Source organism: Hypomesus nipponensis, chromosome 28, assembly GCF_054491055.1.
Source record: "Hypomesus nipponensis isolate SF chromosome 28, ASM5449105v1, whole genome shotgun sequence".
NCBI lineage: Eukaryota > Metazoa > Chordata > Actinopteri > Osmeriformes > Osmeridae > Hypomesus > Hypomesus nipponensis.
The window spans coordinates 4,280,007-4,302,020 of NC_140388.1; the positions used below are offsets into that span (position 1 = coordinate 4,280,007).

A 22,014-nucleotide genomic window follows, 5' to 3' on the forward strand; every position below is an offset into this window, starting at 1 on the left:
TGACAGTTTTTTCTCCCACAAACACGCTCACCCACACAAACATATACTATGTGAGATATACTTGAGCTACAGTTAAAAGAATGAAACTGAAACACCCCAATGATTAAATTATCAACATACTAGCACTTTGAGCTGCAATTCTTGTATGAAAAGTGCCATATAAATAAAGTCTTACTTACTTCTAGGGTTGAACTGAAAACAAATATATTTTTTATTTATTTTTTATTAGCAATTTCAACAATGTCAAATACAATTTCATTTACAAGAGACACAGAGTAAATAAAATAAAATAAACTTTTTATTTAAAAAATACTTTTTTTGTTGAGAGTATACATGTACCAATATAAATTAAATTAACCTAAATTAACACTAGGGGAATTAAAGTTTATATAAATATATTTAAATTAGTACAGATTGTTACTGTTTTAATTGCCTTTTGTTTAAGATAATTTTTTTATTGAAAGAATATACTGTCTGAGCTCTCCATTCAAAGGAATATAGCATGTTTTTTCCCCATGAATTTGCATTTGTGAATATGATATTTGCACATAATAATAACAAGATTAATTTTATACAGTTGAAACCTGAAGTTTACATACACTGTACAAAAAGATACATTACACTTTTTTTCAAACTGTCTGAAGTTAAATCAGACTAAACTTCTCCTGCTTCAGGTCCTTTAGGATGAAAAATTCTCTAAAATATTCTCTTTCTCATTATTGTGACATTTAGCAAGTTAAATAATTTTGGTAATCCTAACGGACCTGAAACAGGACAGGTTTAGTCTGATTTAACTTCAGACAGTGAGAAAAAAAGGTGTAATGGGTCTTTTTGTACAGTGTATGTAAACTTCTAGTTTCAAGTGTATACACAGATGTTTTCCCTTGAACCGTCTGCTAGCCCAAACAGTACATCTTTCCAAAACAAACAGAAAATCAACCGCAATATTCTCAGTAACACACTTACAAAGATTTTGCCAAAATTCTTTAACAGTTGAACAATGCCAGAATAAATCAGGGGTGCAAACTCATCAGGGATGAAAAAGGTAACAAGGATCCGAACCCCCTTGGGGGTCCAGGGCATACTCATACATTTTTTAAAATATATATTTATTATATGGCAACGACGGTACGAGCTTTCTGATTGGCTAATGGGTAGTCATGCCAGACGCGTATTGCCCTCCTCAGCGGTCAATACGGCTTCTTATTGCCCTCTGACGTCATCTTCAAAATGAGCGACGAGTCAGCTGCTGAGTTTTACTATCCAGATGATGCTGAAAAGATTTGTCATCGAAAATTAGGATGAAGACTAGACCTTTTAATCACTTGTGTCGTTATTTTGTGTTGAAATTAAAGCCATTTTAGCAGAACCATGTTGTCCGCTTTCTATCAAAAGTAATGAGTTGCTAGGCAACACATGAAACACAGCTTGAGAAGACTTGAGAGCTAGCTACAATTAGCTTAGAGGTACCATTTATTTTCGTTTACAAAATGAAAAGATGCAAAAAATGCCATATAATAAACTACTTACTAACCGAGAGTGAGGTCATGCCGGGAAATATCAAACCTCGGCTTTGCCGTTCCAGCCTCAGTTTGATATTTCCCGGCATGACCTCACTCTCGGTTAGTAAGTAGTTAATAATACATGCATAGTCAGTGAACACTGAAATGAATTTGAGGATTATAAGTCACATGACCAAAAAGCTATTGAAGTTTTAAGGTTTATTTTGGATAAATAATTACTTATTAATAACTTAATGAATTTATAAAATAAAGGCTTTGCAGCATGAATGCATACATCTTAAACAGTTTAACATTATTTTGACACTATTAGTTCATGTTGTTGAGAAGCTATTGACTTTTGAAAATTGTAATTTGTTGATGGTCCCTAAACATATGCGTTGTTTAGGCAGCCGAAAACATTGGCCAAGCGGCGGTCGTAGCGGTGCTAACACCGGTTAAAATAACCCAATAGCCTACTGGGCGTCCGAATATCTGTTAAATATCGAACTTCAAACCAACTTTACCACGGTCATTCACGAGCCTAAAATACAATACAATCAAGTAATCTCTGTCCATGACTGCACCTTTAGCTTGCGCTGGGTAGCCTATGTGCCCCACACATAACTGAACTGCCCGCAATAAAGGTAGGCTAGGTCGTTATCCCCAAATTCGCTAATTTGGGGATAAAGAATTAGCATTTCGTGACCACGAATTTCGGATGTCATGTCTGGGGCTCTGGGAGTTACAGACCCGAAGACTCGAAATAAAAAGCGTGCCTGTCATGTTGACATTGTTGACAAACAACAAGCTTGAAAACATATTCATGACAGCTTGCTACCGCAGACCAGTATACAAATATTTGTATTGCAGATCTACACGAATCACACAAATGACCTATTTTGGATCAATAACGGCGAATTTCGCCGAAAGGTGACGAGTTTGCACCCCTGAATAAATGCTGAAAACAAACATTACTTTTACGTTATAGCCGCTTGTTTACGCACTGTACAGCGTGAATTGTAATTGGTCCGAAGTATGGGACGTCTGTATGATTTGGCATCGTCATACCCGGTAGAATGATGGAGAACTAGCCAGCTAACTATATGCTAACGTCATGTTGAAACAGATAAGGTGAGTCAACTTTTGTTATACTTTAGCTTAGGTTTGTTAATATAATCATAAATTCGTGTGCTATTTCAGGTATGTAATATGTGTCGTATTTAGCGATATCACGGGACAAATGCTTTAACTGAACTCTTGAAACAAATGAAAGCTAACGATAGCCAACGTAGCAAGTTACTAGTAGCTAGCTAGATATGTATGTGGCGAGCTAGAGTAGTATGGCAGCTACTAGTAAGTAGCGAGCCAACTCGCTATTTTCTTCTGCCGGTACAGCTATTCAAAATTTACCAATTTCTGATAACAAGTGAGGATGGCTTCGTACTTTGATGAACACGACTGTGAACCAACGAATCCTGAAGAACAGTATCGTCAGAATGCACTACTAGAACTGGCCAGGTGAGGGTTAGGGTGTCTAACCAAAGTCAGACATGATTCTGAAGTTGACATACATTTTTGATAGATGCCATCGATTCTGATCGACCAAACATAAAGTAATTGTTCTTCTCTGAAAAGGTCCCTGATGCAGTCAATGTCTCTGATGGACATTGACTCCGGAACATTTGACATATCAGATTGGGACGAGCGTCTTCCTCCCCCAGCTGCCAAAACAGCTGTTCAGACGCTACCGGCCGTCATCATCTCCCCAGAGCAAGCCGGTAATCAAGTCCAAAAGGGACTTTTGGACTCTTTTAGTTCTGGGATGGTTCAATATTGAACTGTTCGATCATGTGTATGGTGTGACTACTGGGTTTGCATCTAAATCTCCATTCCCCAGACAAAGGACTGAAGTGCCCTGTGTGCCTGCTGGAGTTTGAGGAGCAGGAAACCGTGCGTGAGATGCCCTGCAAACACCTATTCCACTCAGGCTGCATACTGCCTTGGTTAGGCAAGGTAAACCTCAAAATATTAGCATTCTCTTGGACCTTTCCTGATGTATTCCCATCAGGTTTTCATGGCGGAACAAGACTGTGTATCAAACATAAATTAATAGATTTTCTTAGCTTGGCCATGCTTTTACTTCATGAGATGACATGGTAATGAATTGATGTACCGTATCCATTTGGCTGATGTGAATATACCATTGTTATGTGATGCCAGACAGTTAGCTAAAAACAGGATTCGCTGCTTGTGATCTCCACAGACAAACTCGTGTCCACTCTGCCGCCTCGAGCTACCAACTGACAACCCAGAATATGAAGAGCACAAGAAGGACAAGGTAGAAAAAAGCAGCTTATCAAAGTCTACGTAATATCGTAACTTATTCATCGAGGCGGTGGAGATATGATGCATGGCCGACCCAAGCCATCTACTAAACAGTAGGATTGGGCGATCAATGCCTTGTGAAGTTTTGGTGGTTTCTTCTGGTGTTGTCATCAGATGCATGGCTGCCATGTAAAGCACCCCTTTGTGGGAGCGTGCGCAAACTACTCTAATCAGAAAGTAAAGGATTTCTTCTTTATATTGCAACCAAACGGAGGGGAGACCTACATTTGGTACCTACATTTCTCAGTTTCACATATTTTTTTGTTTGTTATGTCATATTAGTCCCCTCAGTGAACAGTGAGAATCATTTGATGCTGGGATATACATAACAGACAATAGAGGGGGGTGCATTTCATGGCAGGGTTGTTTTATTCCTTCTTGCCACGAAATGCACCCCCTGCTAACTCTGACTAGAAAAGTGTTGCATGCCTGAAACTTACTGTGGTTACACATACAATTAGCCCCATCTTGTGTAATGCACACATTCACCAAACTCACTCATGTAGGTAATCCCCAAATAGAAAGGAACCCTTTGTTCCACAAAAGTATTATTTTTGATTTAAATAACCCAGCCTAACAATGATTTATGCCAAAACAATAATGCATCAATTTAAAATTTTAAACACAATTTTTAGACAGAAGTCATAAGTAGTGACTTGCAATAGTGTTATTAAACTTTGTTTAATATTAAAACACATGAACAAGACGAAATCCTTAACTTGTGTTTTGTGGTTTTCGCATGCTCCTGCGAGCGGGTGCCTTTCATGGCAGCCGTGCATCTGATGGCACAACAACTGATTGTGCTGGCCCAAAGAGCTGAACTTTCGGCGCATTGAAAATGAACAGTGACATCTAGTGGTTAGCTAAAGAATATAGCAGCCGTTTAAACTGGCTGAATGAGGAGTAGTGGTTGTCTCCAACCGGGGGCGGGTCTAGACAATTTTTCATGGGGGGGCCAGGCTGGGGCACAGACTCAGAATGAGGTGGCCCATTAAAATACATATAAACAGTGAACCAGCATAAATAGTCCCACATCGGTGGTAATAATACTGTATATTATTGATAACAAAACATATTATTCTGTGTGAAAAGGAATTCAAAATAATTTTAAATGTAATATGAAATAATTCAACAGTTGTAAAAGCACATGGCCTGTGGTAAATGCAATGCAAGCAAGAATCATCATGCATGTATGTAGTTGTAAACAAGATACAGTAACTTCATTGACAACAGTAGAAAGTGGCTTTTTAGTTCAGCAAGAAGCTGTAGCAGTGTTTATTCATATCATATTTATATTACACACACAGATTCAAACATGGACCAATTAAGTATTTTTGAATTGAATGGCAAGCAGTTTTTAAAAGTCTGCCATATTTGTATTATATTAAAGATGAACAGTATGGCAGACACATTGTTTAGAAGTTGTAAGAAACCAACGTTTAAGTGACATCAGTGCCAATAACTTTTTTTATGTTGTCAGTCAATAAGTTTGACACTACAAATTTAACATCCACAGCAAAAAATTATAAAAGATGGATACGCATGTTGCTGGGATGGAGGGCAAAGCGTCCAACAAAATCATCCTTGTTCAATGATCTTGCTCTTCCCTCAATGCTCAGTACTCCAATGTTGCTCAGCCTCTCATCACTTATGGTGCACAAATATTTTTTTATAAAGCGCAGAGAAAAGCGCAGAGAGACGAGAAACTGCGCTCGCAACTGGCACTGCTAACGGGCAAGGCTACAGCTATTCAACACAAGCAGAAAAGCTGATAAAACACTTCTATGTAAGGTTGGAGAAAAGTGGTAAACTCAACAACACTGGACCATTCCCATATTGTGCTTTTCTCTGGACAACCTTCCATGCCTGATGCAGCTCATGTTTGAGATCCTCAAGATCACATTCATACAGGCATGCCAAACCTAAAATCATTTCCTCTGACAAAAAGCTATTTTGGGGTTCAGTGCTTGTATAGCCCTCATATCTCAGTTGGTTTTGCTGAAACACCTCTTCATCTCTGCATTTAGGTGATCCAAAATAGGGTAAAATACACCCTTCCTAAATGTATCTTTGTCCGCTTCCTTGCACCTACGTTGTCCTATAGTGGACTCTACAAGAAATCCCCCAAGTCTTAGGCCGAATCCCAATACTCTGTTTTACCCCTAGCCCTTATGTCTCGAAACTGAGGGGTAAGGGCTACATAGCCCTATGAAATGAGACACCACTTGGTTGCGGTTACGTATATCGATGTCTCCAAAACAAGTAGTGTTATGCACTGATATCAAATGAAATACGTTTGAAATTCGCTGCTGATGGAGTTTAGTTAAAACTGTAGACATGCATGGAGTCCATTCAAGCCTAATTAGAGAAATGCAGGACTGTTGTGCAAATCAGCAATGGAACGTTAGCGCAGCAAACTAGCGATTTAAAAAAATGTTTCAATTAAGAACATGGTTGCAGATACATATGTACAGGATTGTGTGGAGCACAAAAGAAGACTGTCATAATTTTTTTTATCAGTTATTTAAGCCGAAAATATTCAATTTATGGCACTCGGGACGATCTGTCTGCCATTGTTGCAGGTACCGCAGTATTCACAGACCCCTAGGTTTCAAGTAAGCTCCCGACCTTACCTGGTTTTAAGGGGTGTATACCCCTACGTCTTATCCCTGCCCCTCGCTCAAAAGGAGTATTGGGACACCACTCACTCTCACAAGAACGCACAAAACGAAGGTCTAGAGGTAGGGGTAACACAGAGTATTGGGATTCGGCCTTAGGCTCCCTCTTTGCAAACGTTTCTCAACAGCCTCAACTGTAATATTCTACTGCTTTGCTATGTCCACAGTGTTGCCAAAGCTCATCAAAATAAGATTCCTCTCTGTATCCCTGTAAAGGGTCCTGTAGTACCTGGATCAGGTCCACGGCCCTAGCTAAATCAAGTGATGGCACTCGAAGCATGTCAGAGAGCAACTTGATGTCCCCAAGAATCTTTCTAAATACTGCAAGTGTTCCAATAAATGTGAGGCCTATTTGAGGAAGTAGGCCTTGTGCCTCCACAGATCTTTCCGCACTGTTCTCCACTTCTATCTCATGAAGTACACCTAGTTCAGCTGGTAGTCTGTCCATGAGGTTTTTACATCCCTGGGTATCCACCTGGTATCACTGAGTTTCTGTAGCTCTCTGGGTCTGGGTCTTTTTGAACTGAGAGACATTTCTGGTGAACATTAGAGCCTGACATATACACATACAATTTCTGCAGCAATGAAAAAAAAAACAATCAGCCTCAGGGACTGCTTGCACTGCATCAACAATAACAAGGTTGAGGCAAGGGGCATTGCAGTGGACGCTTTGTTTTGTGATCCATCTGTCTCAATGTGTCCCCTTTGTAAAATTGTTTGCATGGCTGTAAGAAGCAGCACTTCAGCAACAGTTTTATTATAGGTGTGGTTTTCTTCTACCTTTTTCATATGCTAAGGCATATATGGCATGTCTAAGGCATCTTGCACAGACATTTCTCAGAATGTTCTTATGTTCACCCCAGGCAAACATGGCATTTACATTACCTTCAGATTTCTCATGCAACCTACACCCCATCCTTATACAGTGCCTTCTTCCAATAGGAGTATCCTCCTTTTGATGTGAATGGTGTTTGAGTATAATTATGGAAGGAAAAGTGTCTACATGCAAAACAAATGCAGAATATGCACTTTGTGAATATTCAATCCATTTGTGCTGTGAAACACCAACTCTCGTTGAAGGCCCTCTTCCTGTTGCCCTGCGCATTTCAAGGAAATACCCTAATTTGTGGCTGTTTTGGCCCATATGCCACACTTGGATATATATATGAGGGTAACAGAGATTCAGCTTTAAAAACAACTAGTGATACAGGGTTGTTAATTTTATATTAATGCTCAATTCTTTATCATTTAAACATTCTTAAACATTTTTGGAACTACATCTGTGTCTCATAGTATAGTCATACACTTGGTCATTATTTGTTTGTTCAGGCTTTTGTTATCAACCTTCATGTAAGACTAAAGGTTAAAATCCTTGTGGTTGGGACGGTGTGGTGTGTGAACAATGTGGAGCCTCTTCTGCATGCACTGCCACTGCAATATGGAGTACAACATGCTGGATCCTCTTCATCCACATCTTCATGATCTGACTGGTCACAACCAGGTGAAGTGTCTGATCACTCAATCATGGAACATCATGGAATCAAAAAGTTAGATAAGAGTTTATTATAACTTTTTTTTGTCTGTATTTTTTAGGGGATGTCCCGATTGGATCGGGAAGTATCGAATCGAATCTAACGCAGATAATTTACGCCAGTAAATTCTACACCATTCTAAGTAGATGTTGATTTTATTTGAGGGTTTTACAAAAATACTAGCATCACTAAGTTAAATGTAGTAAGCTGAAGATATCGTTTTACTTTTTTTACTTAGTTATTATTGTCAACCAAAAAATGTTGTGCAGCTCTATTTAGGCAAATATATATTTTGCTTGGTCTTGTGTTTAAGCAAACATTATATTTAAGTATTAGTTGCTTATGATTTAGCAATAACATGAACTAGATATACCTTTACTTGCTGAATGCTAAAGTGCAGATGATGGGACCTCATCCTCTCCAGGTGTGGCCACAAAGTAAAGTTCCTAGGAAAAGACAGTCGTTCAAAATGTCTTAATGCAGGTAAATATATAATAAAAATATATATATTTAATACCAAAATTAATGACCAGGTTAATACACAGTAGTTATTCCTAGATATCAAAGAATATGGTGGCTACATTGTGGTAATATATTCGATATAGTTAAACCTCCTAGTATGCTGTGTATTAGTTTCCACCTCCCTCTGGTCTCTGCATGTAATACACATTCCTTGATTTGCAGGAAAGTCAGTGGACTGCTGCTCCTTCCTCTCATCCCTGTCGTCATGCCTTTCTGCCTCCTATATCTCCGTTTTGTCCTTCAAATTGAAGACATTTTTCATTGGTCATATTGCCTGTATCTGTCTGTCGATCCCTGAATAAATAATAATGCATTTTTCTCAGTTAACGTTACTTAGTCAAGTCACAAAATAATGTATTTTCTAAAGCTAAAATGTTGTCTATATGCCTATTATCTTGATATAGAAATTACATTTGGTTGTATAAACATTTGCAATTTACACCTCCATATGTCTTTTGCCACGGTTTATGTAATTCAGTCTTTCCCAACCTTTAAAAAAAAATCCCACGGCACACCAGTATATACAAATATAATAAAATTGCACGAACATGCATTGCTTCAAAAAAATCTAGATATTACACTATATTAAAAATAGCTCAAATTTAATGTGAAACTTGAGCTAAAGTCAAGTAGGAACACAATAAGTACAATGTTTTTGGTGATGATAAAACAAGACATTTACATATCACTGTCGGGGGGGGGGTGGAAGATTTGACGCAAATCTTCAAATACAAAAACGTTATCGTTTGTGGACAGTGTTTCTTGAGTAAATAAAACGCTGTACTTACGTGAATACGGGCGGTGCAGTTGTCCGGCAGTTGCTCAGGGCCTCGCCCACCAGGGGGGCCTCGTTGTTTTTTTATAATTAAAATGAATCACTTGTCATTGCAAACGAATGACAATTCAAGGGAGAAATTACTAGGGCTGTGCCCATTTAGTCGACTAGTCGATTTTCTGGTCGATATGCTCTTGGTTGACAAAGATTTTTTTAGTCGAGCTGCCATATGGCAGTGTGAGATCTGATTCCCGCTTGTGTCATCATTGCTGAATTAACTAAATGTTCTACAGAAATTGTAGATTATGTTATTTAAGACAAATAATCAAACTCTAAAAATATATAATTTAAAAGAAAATGTGTTACTGTACAGAACTACAAACTCTGCCATAGCCTGCTTTGTCGGTGTTATTAGTAAAAATGGCAAATAAATCTGTGGTATGGCAGCATTTCATTAACCCTTGTGCTGCCTTTGGGTCACATGACCCAAAGGTTCATAACGAACCATCGTTGTGTTTACCCAATTTTACCCAATACAAAAGCAAATAAAAATAATTTTCTTTTCACCTTCGCAATGTTGGGGGTCTCAGACAGCCCAACGGTTAAAAGAAAATGCTTCACTTTGTTTTTGTATGCGGTAAAGTTGTCGCAAACGACGGTGGGTCACAATGACTGATTGGTCAGAATGACCCAAAGATAACACAAGGGTTGTAAAGTACATTTACATTTACAAAGTAACGGGTGACTCGAAAAACGTTGAATGTAAACCCTGCCAACAACGGTTTATTTTTCATAGTTCGACGTTGAATATGATGTAGCCTACCACCTGAAAAACGTAAGTTGGTCTAGCCCTACTTCGCTCATGCTAACGCCCTGGGTTGAAAAATGAATATGCCTATTATAAGAATCACATCCAAATTGAATGACACGCTCTGATGATTTGCATGTGAAACAATATTTTTAATTTGTAGTACATTGTAATAGATACTAAATACCATCGACATTTGGTTACAACAGGACATTTGATACGAGTCTTATTATTAGTAGGCTATTAGCAGCTGGATCTGCAATGTCCAGCAGCCATCGAGTCAGATTGCAAAAATGTATGTATGCATTTTTTTTTTAAGCGTTTCAAAGATCGATTAGTCGATTTTCAGTCGTTTTTGTCGAGTCTTGGTCGACCAAAGAAAATCTTAGTCGGGCACAGCCCTAGAAATTACCAAAGCTAACGCAGTTTTTCCAATCAAAGAATGCGTCCGTGGAAGACGAAGACATTTCTGATAATATTTCAAGTGCTGCTGGGCCAAGTTAGCTATTGCTAGCAGCAGCAGACAAACAGACACTTCAACACCAACTACCGTATTTTACGGAAAATAAGCTGTGGCTTGTACTGTGGCTTTTTTTTTTTTTTTACAGTTTTGTGCTAGTGCAGCTTATATTTCAAAGTGGCTTATAGTCCGGTTTTAGCACAAAAAAGTGGCTTCTTCACCGTCTCAAGATCTCTACAGATCGTACAGCTAATTTCATGCTCAACACTTGAACTGGGGCTTATTACTTGAAAGAGGAATTATTTACTGTGTCGTCTCAATTACACGACCAGGGCTTGGAAATACAATGACTTGCTAAAGTAGGCAAATGGCTACTAGAACATAACATTTCATAATAATTTCAGTTAATTAAACTGCTGCAAGACCCAGTGAAATGTTACAGGCTAGCGGGCAAAATAACGCTAGTTGCGCTAACAACATTACTAATTCAACGTTAGTAGTGTAACTGAGCTCTTTGTAAGTTTGTTTTAGATTTAATTGTATATGATCGTGTGGACAATCAGACACGGACACGGTCCCTTTTCATAACTTGTATTTTACCACTGCTCTTCTTGACATCGTTGGGGGGGGGGGGGGGGGGGGGGGGGCAGCTTATGGGGGGGCCTCAAAATTGTTCTTTGCCCAGGGCCTCCAATTAGCTAAAACCGCCCCTGCACAAATGTCAGTTCTTTATTTTCCCTTGCATCACAATAAAGCAGAGATCTCTCCAACCTGTGCGCAGTTCAATCTAAATGGAGGCGGGAGGTATTGAGTTATGAGGTTTGACTGACAGTTTGAGGAGCCAAAGGATAAGGATGACCAATAGCATACATTTGATAAAACAATGACAAAATATGGAGGTTCAATGTTTCGGCCCAACAGCGCAATGACATACGCCTATTCTATTTTGTAGCACTCATTTTTTAAGATATTTAACGGACCTGGTAGTATTTACTTTTGAAAACTGCACAGAAGAACTTTGGTTTCACTATCATATTGGTTTACTACAGCAAACATGTCTTTGAAATATAATTATCTCAGCCTAGACTGATCAAGTGGGGGGCATGTGACGCCCCTCTGCCCCGCCCCTTTCTCCGACGGTAGCCTACCCACGTTATTACATTTTTTAATTAAGGCTACATGTGTTCATATTAATCTGATTAGTGATCACACATTAAAATATTGTGATACATCTGTGGGCTGTTAGAATTGTGTAATTTTCTCACAGTAAATGTTAAGGTTCCCCGCACTGGGATGCAAACTTGAGATCTTTAGGCCTGCGCTACCAAGACGTTAGCGAACATTGCTTTAACCAGATACACCACCAAAATCCTTGATGATGCGGTGGACGTTCTTTATATCAATTAAACTTGATTACACAGATTTTTTTTCTTATTCTTAACATTTGTGATATGCAAGCCTGTTGTGAATTGGGGGGACTTTATTATTAGTAATTATTATTACTGTTGACAATGTTGACGAATCATTAACATTTGTTTTAGGGGCACTTTATAGAGTACCTTAGTCCTATCATGTTACGTTTCATTTCAACAAAATAACAAAACACTAAATATGATGACGTCATTTTCATAAGTGACCGGATTTATAATTATTACAATACAGATTAGTCTAAATAATAATGACAAATGGAACAAACTCGAGCGGTGCCTGGAGTCATGTTGGTTTGAGGTGTTACTAAATGTTAATGTTTGCTTATGCTCACGTCACGCACCACAATCATGTTGAAGTTATTGGGGGATAACATCACAATGTTCCCATACTCTTGACTGCTTCCTTCCTCCCTCCAATAGTAGCCATATAATATCTGCTCTTTTGCTAATAACTGTCTGCTTCTCTGGCAATGTGTGATTTGTCTTCAACAAGAAGCGGTGGCTTCGTTCCCCCTATGGCACTGGTTCAGAAGAGCGCCAAAACTTCGAGCCAGTTTGTGACGTTTGAAGCATTGAACGTCATCGATCACGTGGTTACCGTAATTTGATACAAGCTCCAAAACACGTTTTTGAAACTGTGCGTATTGGTTGTGCGACACAAGCATCAGTCAGTGCCATGCGTCCCACCACTACTAAACAGTGTTTGCGTGTGTCTTCTAGGAAAGGAGGAAACAGCGAGAGCACAGACTGGAGGATCTACATGGAGCCATGTACACATGATGAGGACATGCACCAGAATGAGTCTGTCACATATCTATCAGAGGGCCACATATAGGCCGAAAATAATGAAGAGTGTGTGCTGTGTGCGGTTTTTATGTCTGTAAATATGTGCTTTATATGCAGTCCATTGGAAAAGCATCTCTTGTCATAGCGTTTTAAATTATGTATGGTCACTATCATAGTGAAGTGAGCTCTCAGCTGATATGAACTTGATTGTCTTTGCCTTAAATTGGCATGTTACCCCTTCCCCTCATGATGCAATATAATGACCAAAAACTATTATGAAACTGCTGTAGGTGAACCCTTGACTTCTTTCCCCATCCCTTACCTAAGACAGTAAGTAGCTGTGGCATTGATAGCTGCTTTGGTATATAAATCCTTTAAGGTGGTTAAAGGAAAGTCAGATCTGTTTATCAAATGAGACCAAAGCAGCAGTTATTTTGAGTACTGTAAAAACGCACACCAGGGGTTTGTATCAAAGCTTAAGACATTTAGCAAAAATGCAGTTTTCCATTTCTTCAAACATTAAAAGGAACGGTATGCAATGAAGCCTGTTGTATTTTCCAGGAAAGGGAAGGTAAAACAGGTGTGTTGTGCACAGTTTAGATGGGTTTAGGATGTCCTGTATAAAGGGACTAGTTTGTGTTTCATGCGATTCTTAAGTCTGCTTTGCCATCACATATTCCAAACAGCTGTGCTCATTTCATATTCCAATCTGCCTTGACCTGTCAAAGATTCACATTCAGTTCAAAGAACAATTCATTTGCTTATAGTTCATCAATTTAATTTCATATTTGAATATAAATCTCTGACAAAAGAAAATAACTAAATGATAGACAAATCATACATATTTACATACGGAATTTATAAAAGAAAACTAAAAATATTCTCTGCATTGCCTTTTTTACTGTATGTCATTGGCATACCCATTTGAGGAAATTGAGTAAAATACATATTTTACATTTGTCAAAGATTAAAAATTAGCACAACACCTTTCTAGACATTTTGTCTGTTTGCGTATTTCAATAATTCAAGACATTTTCCAACATACAGGCTCTCCTCAGAAACGGGTATTCTCTCACTCTCGTGTATCCAGACATACAGTAACTACACAATTTGAAATAAGTGCAGGATTCTGGAACAAAAACACTTGGAAATGCCATCTTTTGCCTGTTGACCATGAGAACAGTAGTCTTAACCCCGTGTACATTTTTCATGGAAGCTGCCGGTTGAAGTCTCTAACCTTGATACTACCTTACAGTAACGTGACATTTTTTTTAAATATGGTTCTTTGAGAGAAAAAAATAAAGAAAACATTGTCTGACCTATGATGGCAACAAAAACCAAAATAACTCAATGGAGCTATCTGACCCACATGGTTTTAGCATGTGAAACAACCCAAATACAGATTGCTTTTTCTCTCAGGGCTTTTCTGTTGTATGGAAAGAGAAAACGTTTAAATTCTCGAGTGGATTCCAGTCTTTTTTTGGCAAAAGTCATCGGAAATTCCATTCCCACGTCTGCACGGAACTACTTAAAATTCATTCAAACGTGGAGGTAGCTGACTAAACAAAACATGTTTTGGTGGCTTATAAACCATCCAGTGGTTGAACAGAATAAAAAGAATCAACAATGACATCATATGGTGTAAAGCTGCGATGATGGTTCTGCCATTAGGTACCTCTGAAGGTCACTGATCTAAGAGCTTACAGACGAGAGCCAATGGGAGCACAGCGTTCAAGCAGCTCAACTGAATCCATACACACAACGACAAGCATTCACCTCTAAGTGGTACTACAGTTTAGTTATATTCTGTGACCTAGGAATATTTGGTAGTCAGTAACTTGCTTGTTGTGTTTTGAACCATACTGTTGTTTAGATATTTGGCAATGCAAAATACTTTTTCATTTATCATTCATTTGTTTACAGATCACACATCTTTGCAACAAATAGATTTCAACAGGTTCAGAACATCAGGTTAATGGCACAAGGTCTCCTTTGCATCCTCTTTAAATTTAGTCTCGATGCAAACATCAAGTGTCTCGCTAAAACACATATCGACAGACTGTACTGTAGGATTCTGTTGACGAGATAACATTGCCTGTGATGTTCTAATAAGGCTTCCAATGGACCAGCCTGGAATCAATACCACAGACCCCACCCCCCGTCTACGGGAGGCCCATACTGTCTAAACGGTTCTAGTAAACAAAAGCCTGTGTTCCACGCCAGCATCAAAAAGCACTTTTCAAACACACCTTGGTAAGGCGCAGGCATAACTCCCACCACTGTGGAGTGTATGCTGCCCAAGAAATGGCAGCTATTGCACCAACAAAAACTTGTAACTAACCAAAAACGACACAAACTGAAATGTAACCTGTGGCAGCAGATGGCACTGAAGGAAGCAACTTAATAAATGCAGAGATAACTACAATGTATAATATGTTCTCAAGAGTATATGTATGTAATGGCTAAAATACAGAGATTATACTTTCAACACAAACTCGTATCAATTGCCCTCAAAAGGCAGTTATTTGGGCAGGGATTTTGCACAAATAAACGTCAGTTTTCTTGTAAATTAACAAGGATTTCCCAAATCAGGTCATTCATACTTGATTGATAAAGAAAAGGTGAACGGACAAGACCTTTTCAGATACATAACAGTATACTTCTATCTATGGTATCACTTCTCAAACATTCAATAGTTTATATTAACAATGCTTTAACATTGGCTGAGTACACACAAAACCCAACTCAGACCAAGTCGCTTGAAAGAACGTATTCTCTCGGTGGTGTGGCGTGCAGACAGGCGCATCAAAACGGCATGAGAGGGCGGGCCACACCCAGCACCCAGTAGAGAAAGTTAGTGTAAAATGTGGCAGAAATCAAAACATTATTTGTGGTTTGACAAGAGACCCTTGTTCGTCCTTCCATATGCATTAGAGAACACTGGCGGGCTCCCGTAGCCTCAGTGATGAGACAAACATCTCCTATTTTCAGTAAATGGAAGATTACCGAAGGCCATGTGTGCCAACAGCAGTCTTAAAAAACATTCGAAGCACCGATACTCCCCCTTCTGCACATTCAGCCTTCGTTAAAGTGTTCCTACGATACGGGAAGGAGACTTGACTGTAGTGGACTACCGGACGGCTTGCAACGACATAAAAACCAATATAGCAATACAGACACATAACCCTAGTGTGTCAACCTTAGATATCCACTTCTCGTATCTTCCTATGCCATCTGGACCCCTCCCCCCACAACGCCTGTTACTTAGTAACTCTGGAATGAGAGCTGCTGCTCTCGGTGGTTTCCCCTTGGAAGGAGCTACAACATGGCTATGCTCTCCGGGGTGCAGTTAAGATGGGTGGATGTGCTGCTGCCTCCAGGGGACTTGAGGCCTTTGGAACCCCCGCCTAGGGTCCCCGCCATGGACCCCGGGCCCATCATGACCCCCGAGCCGTGGTGGTGAAGCTGCTGCAGGCCCGCCATCATAGTGTCGTTGGTAACCGTGCCAAACTCATAGGTGAAGGTGCCGTAGAAGACCAGAATGTCCACGGTGAAGACCCACTCACAGATGGCTGCAGCATGCTGGAGCACGAAGCTCTCATGGATGAAGAAGATGCCACCTGAGAAGGCAGAGTTAAGGAACCCAGCGTGAAGGAGCACCAGACTCCATGCGTTTACGGGCTGCATAGTCGATTGTGACAGAATGAGAAGTTTTTACACATCTGAGGTGAGCACGCTTAATCAGTAACGTTCGGATGTGCTTTGTTCAGCCAGGCTGAAATGAGAAAACATCTGTTTCTCTGGCCTCATTCCCTTCCAACTACAGGATCAGCCATATCTCCGAAGGGCTGACTACAAACAAACTCATCTTATTAATGATCCACCCAGACAAGTGTTCATTTTGTCAACACCAGCTTTGACTCTGTTTCTCTGACAACCTTTTATTTCAAGACTAAATTATAACGACGTAAGTTTTACGACATGATTACAACAATCTCTGAAGAGACCAGACTAAATAGTTGTTTCTGTTCAGGAAGTCAACCTAAATCTGAGTATTTATGTTTTCCTTTTCAACCAATCATTTACATGCCTAAATCTGCAAGTACAAATTCTCACTGCCTCCATGCATCTTTCTCATTTCTTCCCTAATGGGTGCATGTTTGAACAAATACCAACTTCCAGTATTACTAATGTGAATAAGTTAAGCCTTGTCAGAGCCTACTAATAAATCTAGCTAGTTTAAACAGCAGTAGCTGAAACCATTAGCTGGCCTCTAAAATAGTTGTCATCTTCACCAGCAGCCTGTCAGCTGGAAAGAAATAAGAAACGATCTGTAGACACATATTTCTCTTCTATTGAAATCGATGGAAAGACTTGAGTATTTGCATGCCTTATGGATTCAAGATGGGCAGAAAAAACACTAACACATGGTTCAGATTATGCTAACTTCTAAAGAGAATTTGTACCGCCAGGAGAAATATCCTTCAGAAAAATCCATTACAGTATCATGAAAATGATGACAATCATTGCCTCACTGAGCACCGTAGTTAAAATGTTGACTTTATAACTACAATCATGTGACGTTCAACCATTACAATTTTCAATAAGCGACAGACTTGAACTAAATCCTGAAAAATGTCACTTAACTCAGACCCCAAGAACCTTATTCCAGTTTCTACACCTCCCCTCATTTCTATGGTCTACCCTTCCTTTACAGACCCCCCCCTCCTCCTCCTGTATCTGTAGGAATTCTGCAACTCATCACTATACTCCATCTGAAAGCAATTTCGCCTCCCCAGATGGGTGGCTGGGCATTCACAGCAGAGGAGGCAACACTCAACAAGTCTAGTTGTACTACACACACACACACAACGCATGTCACATCAGTCCCCTTTCCAGAACAACTGAAGCCACAATAACCTAGTGACTTTGACCTCAGGGAGGGGGGGCTGTCCCTGTCTCCCTCTCATGAACCCCCCTCAGGTCGTCGTGGTGAGGATACTGAGGACGAGGGAGACCAGCGCCCCGGCGGCCAGCGCCACACGCACGTGGGCCATCCAGTAGTCGAGGGCGGTGACGGCCACGCGGTAGGTGAGCACGCACTGCAGGCACACAAAGAGAAGCCCCGCGGGGAAGGCCACGCCCGCTCCCACGTAGTGGAGGGACTTGGCATGGTCCACCTGCCCAGGAAGACAGACACGCAAAACGGTACATACAGCTTCAGGAGGAGCTGGCACAGGAGACGGGAATACCAGGGTGAATTTGAGAAGTATGCGAGTTGTAGCGATTACTGTACAGGGGTACGCATAGCTTCAGGGCATGTTTGGGCCTGACCCACATACAGGAGTAGGTGTCCGAAGAAGCAAAAAGTTACCTGGAAGTTTCCCACCATTACCAGTCCCACAGCGTTGGTGCAGCCAGACACTAGGGCACTAGTGTTGACCCAGCTGCCGTGGCTGTGCTCTATCACCTGGGCATAGCGCAGAAGGCACACCATCACCACTATAGAGAGAGAGAGAGATACAAGGATAGGGAGAAAGGGAGGGAAGGGGGGATGGAGAATGGGAGGGAGAGAGACAGGATGGGAGAAGAGAGATGGAATGAACACGACCATAGGAGAAAAGGGGTGAAGATGTGGGGATGAATAAGACAGACAGAAAAGGAGGAAGGTCGTAGGAGGAAGGGAGTGGAGGAAAGGCCACATTCATTATTGATAAGAAACCGAAGCCCAGGCTATTTAAAGCCCTCGTGGTACTTTACCACTCGTGGACCTTGTCTGCTGGCCAGTGGCTAGCTAAGCGCCACTACTTCATAACAGTATCCTACATACAAACAGAATTTAAGATTCTCTGGAATCCAGGAAATGAGAAGACCCAACAGGAACATCTCAAGGAAAAGCCAAAACGTACTATACCGGTTGTGCCACCACCACCTGAACTTTCTCAATCACTCGACACAAGGTCTCGGTTCATTGTCGAACAAACGAGCCAGTGGAAAACCCTGTCAGGCCACGCCTCAGTGTCGTCACTGAGGGGCGGTGTGAGGAATGATGAAGGCCTTACCCATGAAGGCTCCGACGTTCCCAATCAAGCTGAACAGGCAGCTCTCTGGTGGGAAGGAGCCACACTTACTGCAGGGCAACACGAGAGAGAGAGAGAGACACAGGATCAAGGAATGAAACAACAGATGGGAGTCAGATGGCTGAGCGGTGAGGGAGTAGGGCTAGTAATCAGAAGGTTGCCGGATCGATTGCCCGCCGACTTCACCCTACTTGCCTCGGGGGGGATGTCCCTGTACTTACTGTAAGTCGCTCTGGATAAGCGTCTGCTAAATGACTAAATGTAAATGTAACAAGAAACCACAGGCATTTCAGTCAATACAACGACAGGTTTTGACATTGGCAGAGATATCCTGTTAATGACATTAAAAACACAATGCCGATGTTTTTTTAATGCTCTCAGAATCTCTTGACGCATTTCTAAAACTGCACTATTTGTCAAGACACCTACTCATTGTATGAATGATAGATGCTGTCGCATCTTACAATGCATACAGTAACACACAATAGCATTTTGACCCCCCCACCCTTGCAGATTTTAACATTAGCAGTTCATGCCGCATGTGGGTTAACGATTCCAGTGGCTCTGCAACATCAAATGCTAATTCACTGTGGCACAATCACTCCCTGTGTTGCAGATGAGTAGACAGACGTTTGTGAAGACAGAGGTAGAGAGACAGGGAGGTGGAGTGGAAGGTGACCTGATAAGGGGGATATCCTGTATTGTGCAGCATGTCTTTGGGAAGCCTGGTCGAGGTATCTCCTCTGTGCATGTCACATTGTAAGACCTGCACACAACACAGAAAATACATCAACTTTGCACCTAAAAAATCGAAATACCAGAAAAACCCAGTTGATTTATAGGTGGTTGGTTTCCGGCAAACTAAATACTCAATGAATATTTCTCATGAAATGTTTTATCTGACAGCCCTTACCAGTTCTCAACAGGACAAACATGATGGTTCATAACAGCCATGGCATAGCTGTCAAGTTCAAAAGAACAAGTCAATTCTCTGTCCCTCAACACCCCACTGCAGAACAGTCTGTAAGGTCCTGAAATCCTTTCCCAGTATCTCAATGGACATGCTGTTTAGATGACAGTTTGCATACTCACACTATCCATATTCCAGTGATGGAGAAGGCAGAGAGGCTGACAGGCAGGACAATCCAGGCAGTCATTGGGCTGGCAGTGTGCTGGCGTTATCCAAAGCATGAGGGAGAGGAGGGCTCCAGGCGGGAGAAGCAAGACAACAGGGGGGCTAGGTGGGGGACACTACCAGGCAGGGACACACACAAGGGGGGGGCATGAGAGGAGGACGGGGAGGGTGGCGCAAGGCTTCAGCTGCAGCAAGCACCGCAAACTGGCTGCTTGGGTAGAGAGGAAAACCCGGGCGGAGAGGTGAGGTGGAGACAGGACACGAGACAGAAAAAGAGAGAAAGTCATTAGTATGTTGTGTTCCGAAGTATTGACAGTCTGTAGGCTATATGTGGGCTGAGATACTTTTCATGCCACAATAGCACTGAGGCGACATGAGGCATATCATTTAACAAAGTGTGCAGTTACATTTGACCTTCAGTCAAAGGGATTACAGTGAACAGAGACTGACCATTTCATGAAAAGAACACAGTAAGCTCCAATTAAAAGGTGCTGTTATTGTCCAGTGAGGCTTATTGTCCTGTTGCACATGTTTGCATGTGCACTTTATGTAAAAAATATGTGAAATGTGAGGGTCTTATTTAGTTCTGTGTAGTCTCATGTAGTTCTGTGTTGTTTTATATAGCTCCATGGTCCTGGAGGAACGTTTCACACATAATTGAAATTATTATAAAAGCCAATTGACAAATAACCAAAAGGCTTACCTAGTTTAACTAGCCAGGGAACATTGCAGGGATATGTTCCCCTTTTGTAAGTGTTGTGACTATTTCCCTGGAAAACGTGAGAAATAGAGAAGTGACCGTGATTTTGTGGAAATAACTCAGTCACACTTAATACACCGCTAAACTACCCTTGATGTAAATGTTTCACGTTTCAATGTGGAAAACATTACTTAAATACCTGTCACAATATTGATTGACTGATTGGGTTTCAATAGATTTAAAGTAAAGTCTAAACAAACTAGACATACTGTAATGATCCATAAACCAAACTGCCTTTACGCCACAGTAGTTAGCCTACAATCTATTAGTTTGTGTCATTCCCTACCTAGACGGCCGAGTCAACACTCAGATGAACATTACTAATTAGCGTTTTTCCCTTAACAGCATACACTAGACTAGGCTAACAGCAGTGGTCGTGGGGACTAGCTGACTGACTCCATTCAAATTGAAATCCAGTCTGTCACAAACTGAGCCTTGTTTACACAGCTGCCGTGTTGGTTCCGCTGGCTTGTTAGGTATTTAGCTAGCTCTAGCTAACTAACGTTAGCTGAAAGTAATGATAACGCTTTTGTCCAGTTAGATCATCATAAACCGTATGAAAACGCAGCCATATGCATCTAGCAATCCAGCTAGCTAGCTGAACTACATTCAACGTGGGTACTGTAGCTAGCTCTGTTGACCATCTTAACTGCTGCAGTAAATGTGTTATTAGCTAACTAACGCTAAACTAGGCATACCAGTTGTTTATACTTAGTATGGCTACAGGCGGGCTACGTTAATGGTTTTAACTAGTTAAGAGCTAGGCTAGTTAGTCTCCCCTTTCAACAAGCTAATGTTAGCTAGCCAATTGATGCAAACGAACAAAAGAGATGGAAAGGCTACCCATCTGTCTGGCTTTGACACCCAGCCGCATGACAGCTGTGGATACATCACATGCCAGTTAAACGTTTATATGAAACCTATTTGAAACAAGTAAGACTTTCATCACTTTTTTACGTACCCCTAATCCTGATGCACCAGCCTCACGAACCTCAACAACCTTGATTTCCCTTTAAAACTACCCTTTCGTTCAGGCCCCACACAGTTTTGCTAGCCACTCATGCGTTAGCACTGTACTTGTAGTTTATTTGTGGGAATACTAGCGTTGCATCGATAGATTACGTTCTTACTAAATACTACATCACCCAGCCAGTCAAAGCT

General features: G+C 40.8%; 2 protein-coding genes across 19 annotated transcripts; one reads left to right on the forward strand and one right to left on the reverse strand.

Moving 5' to 3' along the window:
• The first annotated feature begins 2,296 nt into the window (after window positions 1-2,296).
• Window positions 2,297-13,873, forward strand: rnf181 (ring finger protein 181). 16 transcript variants are annotated; one of them, XR_014750992.1, is made up of 9 exons: window positions 2,316-2,633; window positions 2,930-3,020; window positions 3,138-3,280; window positions 3,400-3,515; window positions 3,766-3,840; window positions 7,895-8,066; window positions 8,159-8,218; window positions 8,493-8,580; window positions 8,782-8,937. XR_014750992.1 is itself a non-coding variant. In XM_084694396.1 (7 exons), exons 2-6 carry the CDS (start codon window positions 2,935-2,937, stop codon window positions 12,658-12,660), a joined length of 495 nt encoding a protein of 164 aa, XP_084550522.1. In that variant the 5' UTR covers window positions 2,297-2,633; window positions 2,930-2,934; the 3' UTR covers window positions 12,661-12,691; window positions 12,813-13,873. The 16 variants fall into 16 exon arrangements, 5 of the variants coding, with proteins under 5 accessions (XP_084550522.1, XP_084550521.1, XP_084550523.1 ...); XR_014750991.1 differs by having other exon boundaries at window positions 2,299-2,633; window positions 2,898-3,020; window positions 7,895-8,239; XR_014750997.1 differs by lacking the exon at window positions 7,895-8,066 and having other exon boundaries at window positions 2,307-2,633.
• A 575-nt stretch (window positions 13,874-14,448) lies between these two features.
• Window positions 14,449-22,014, reverse strand: tmem150aa (transmembrane protein 150Aa). Of its 3 annotated transcripts, none has more exons than XM_084694394.1 (9): window positions 21,815-22,014; window positions 20,797-20,863; window positions 20,051-20,301; window positions 19,872-19,919; window positions 19,638-19,724; window positions 18,941-19,008; window positions 18,253-18,380; window positions 17,881-18,058; window positions 14,449-16,498 (listed from the first exon to the last, which is right to left on the reverse strand). In XM_084694394.1, exons 3-9 carry the CDS (start codon window positions 20,113-20,115, stop codon window positions 16,197-16,199), a joined length of 876 nt encoding a protein of 291 aa, XP_084550520.1. In that variant the 5' UTR covers window positions 20,116-20,301; window positions 20,797-20,863; window positions 21,815-22,014; the 3' UTR covers window positions 14,449-16,196. The 3 variants fall into 3 exon arrangements, with proteins under 3 accessions (XP_084550520.1, XP_084550519.1, XP_084550518.1); XM_084694393.1 differs by having other exon boundaries at window positions 20,051-20,304; XM_084694392.1 differs by lacking the exon at window positions 20,797-20,863.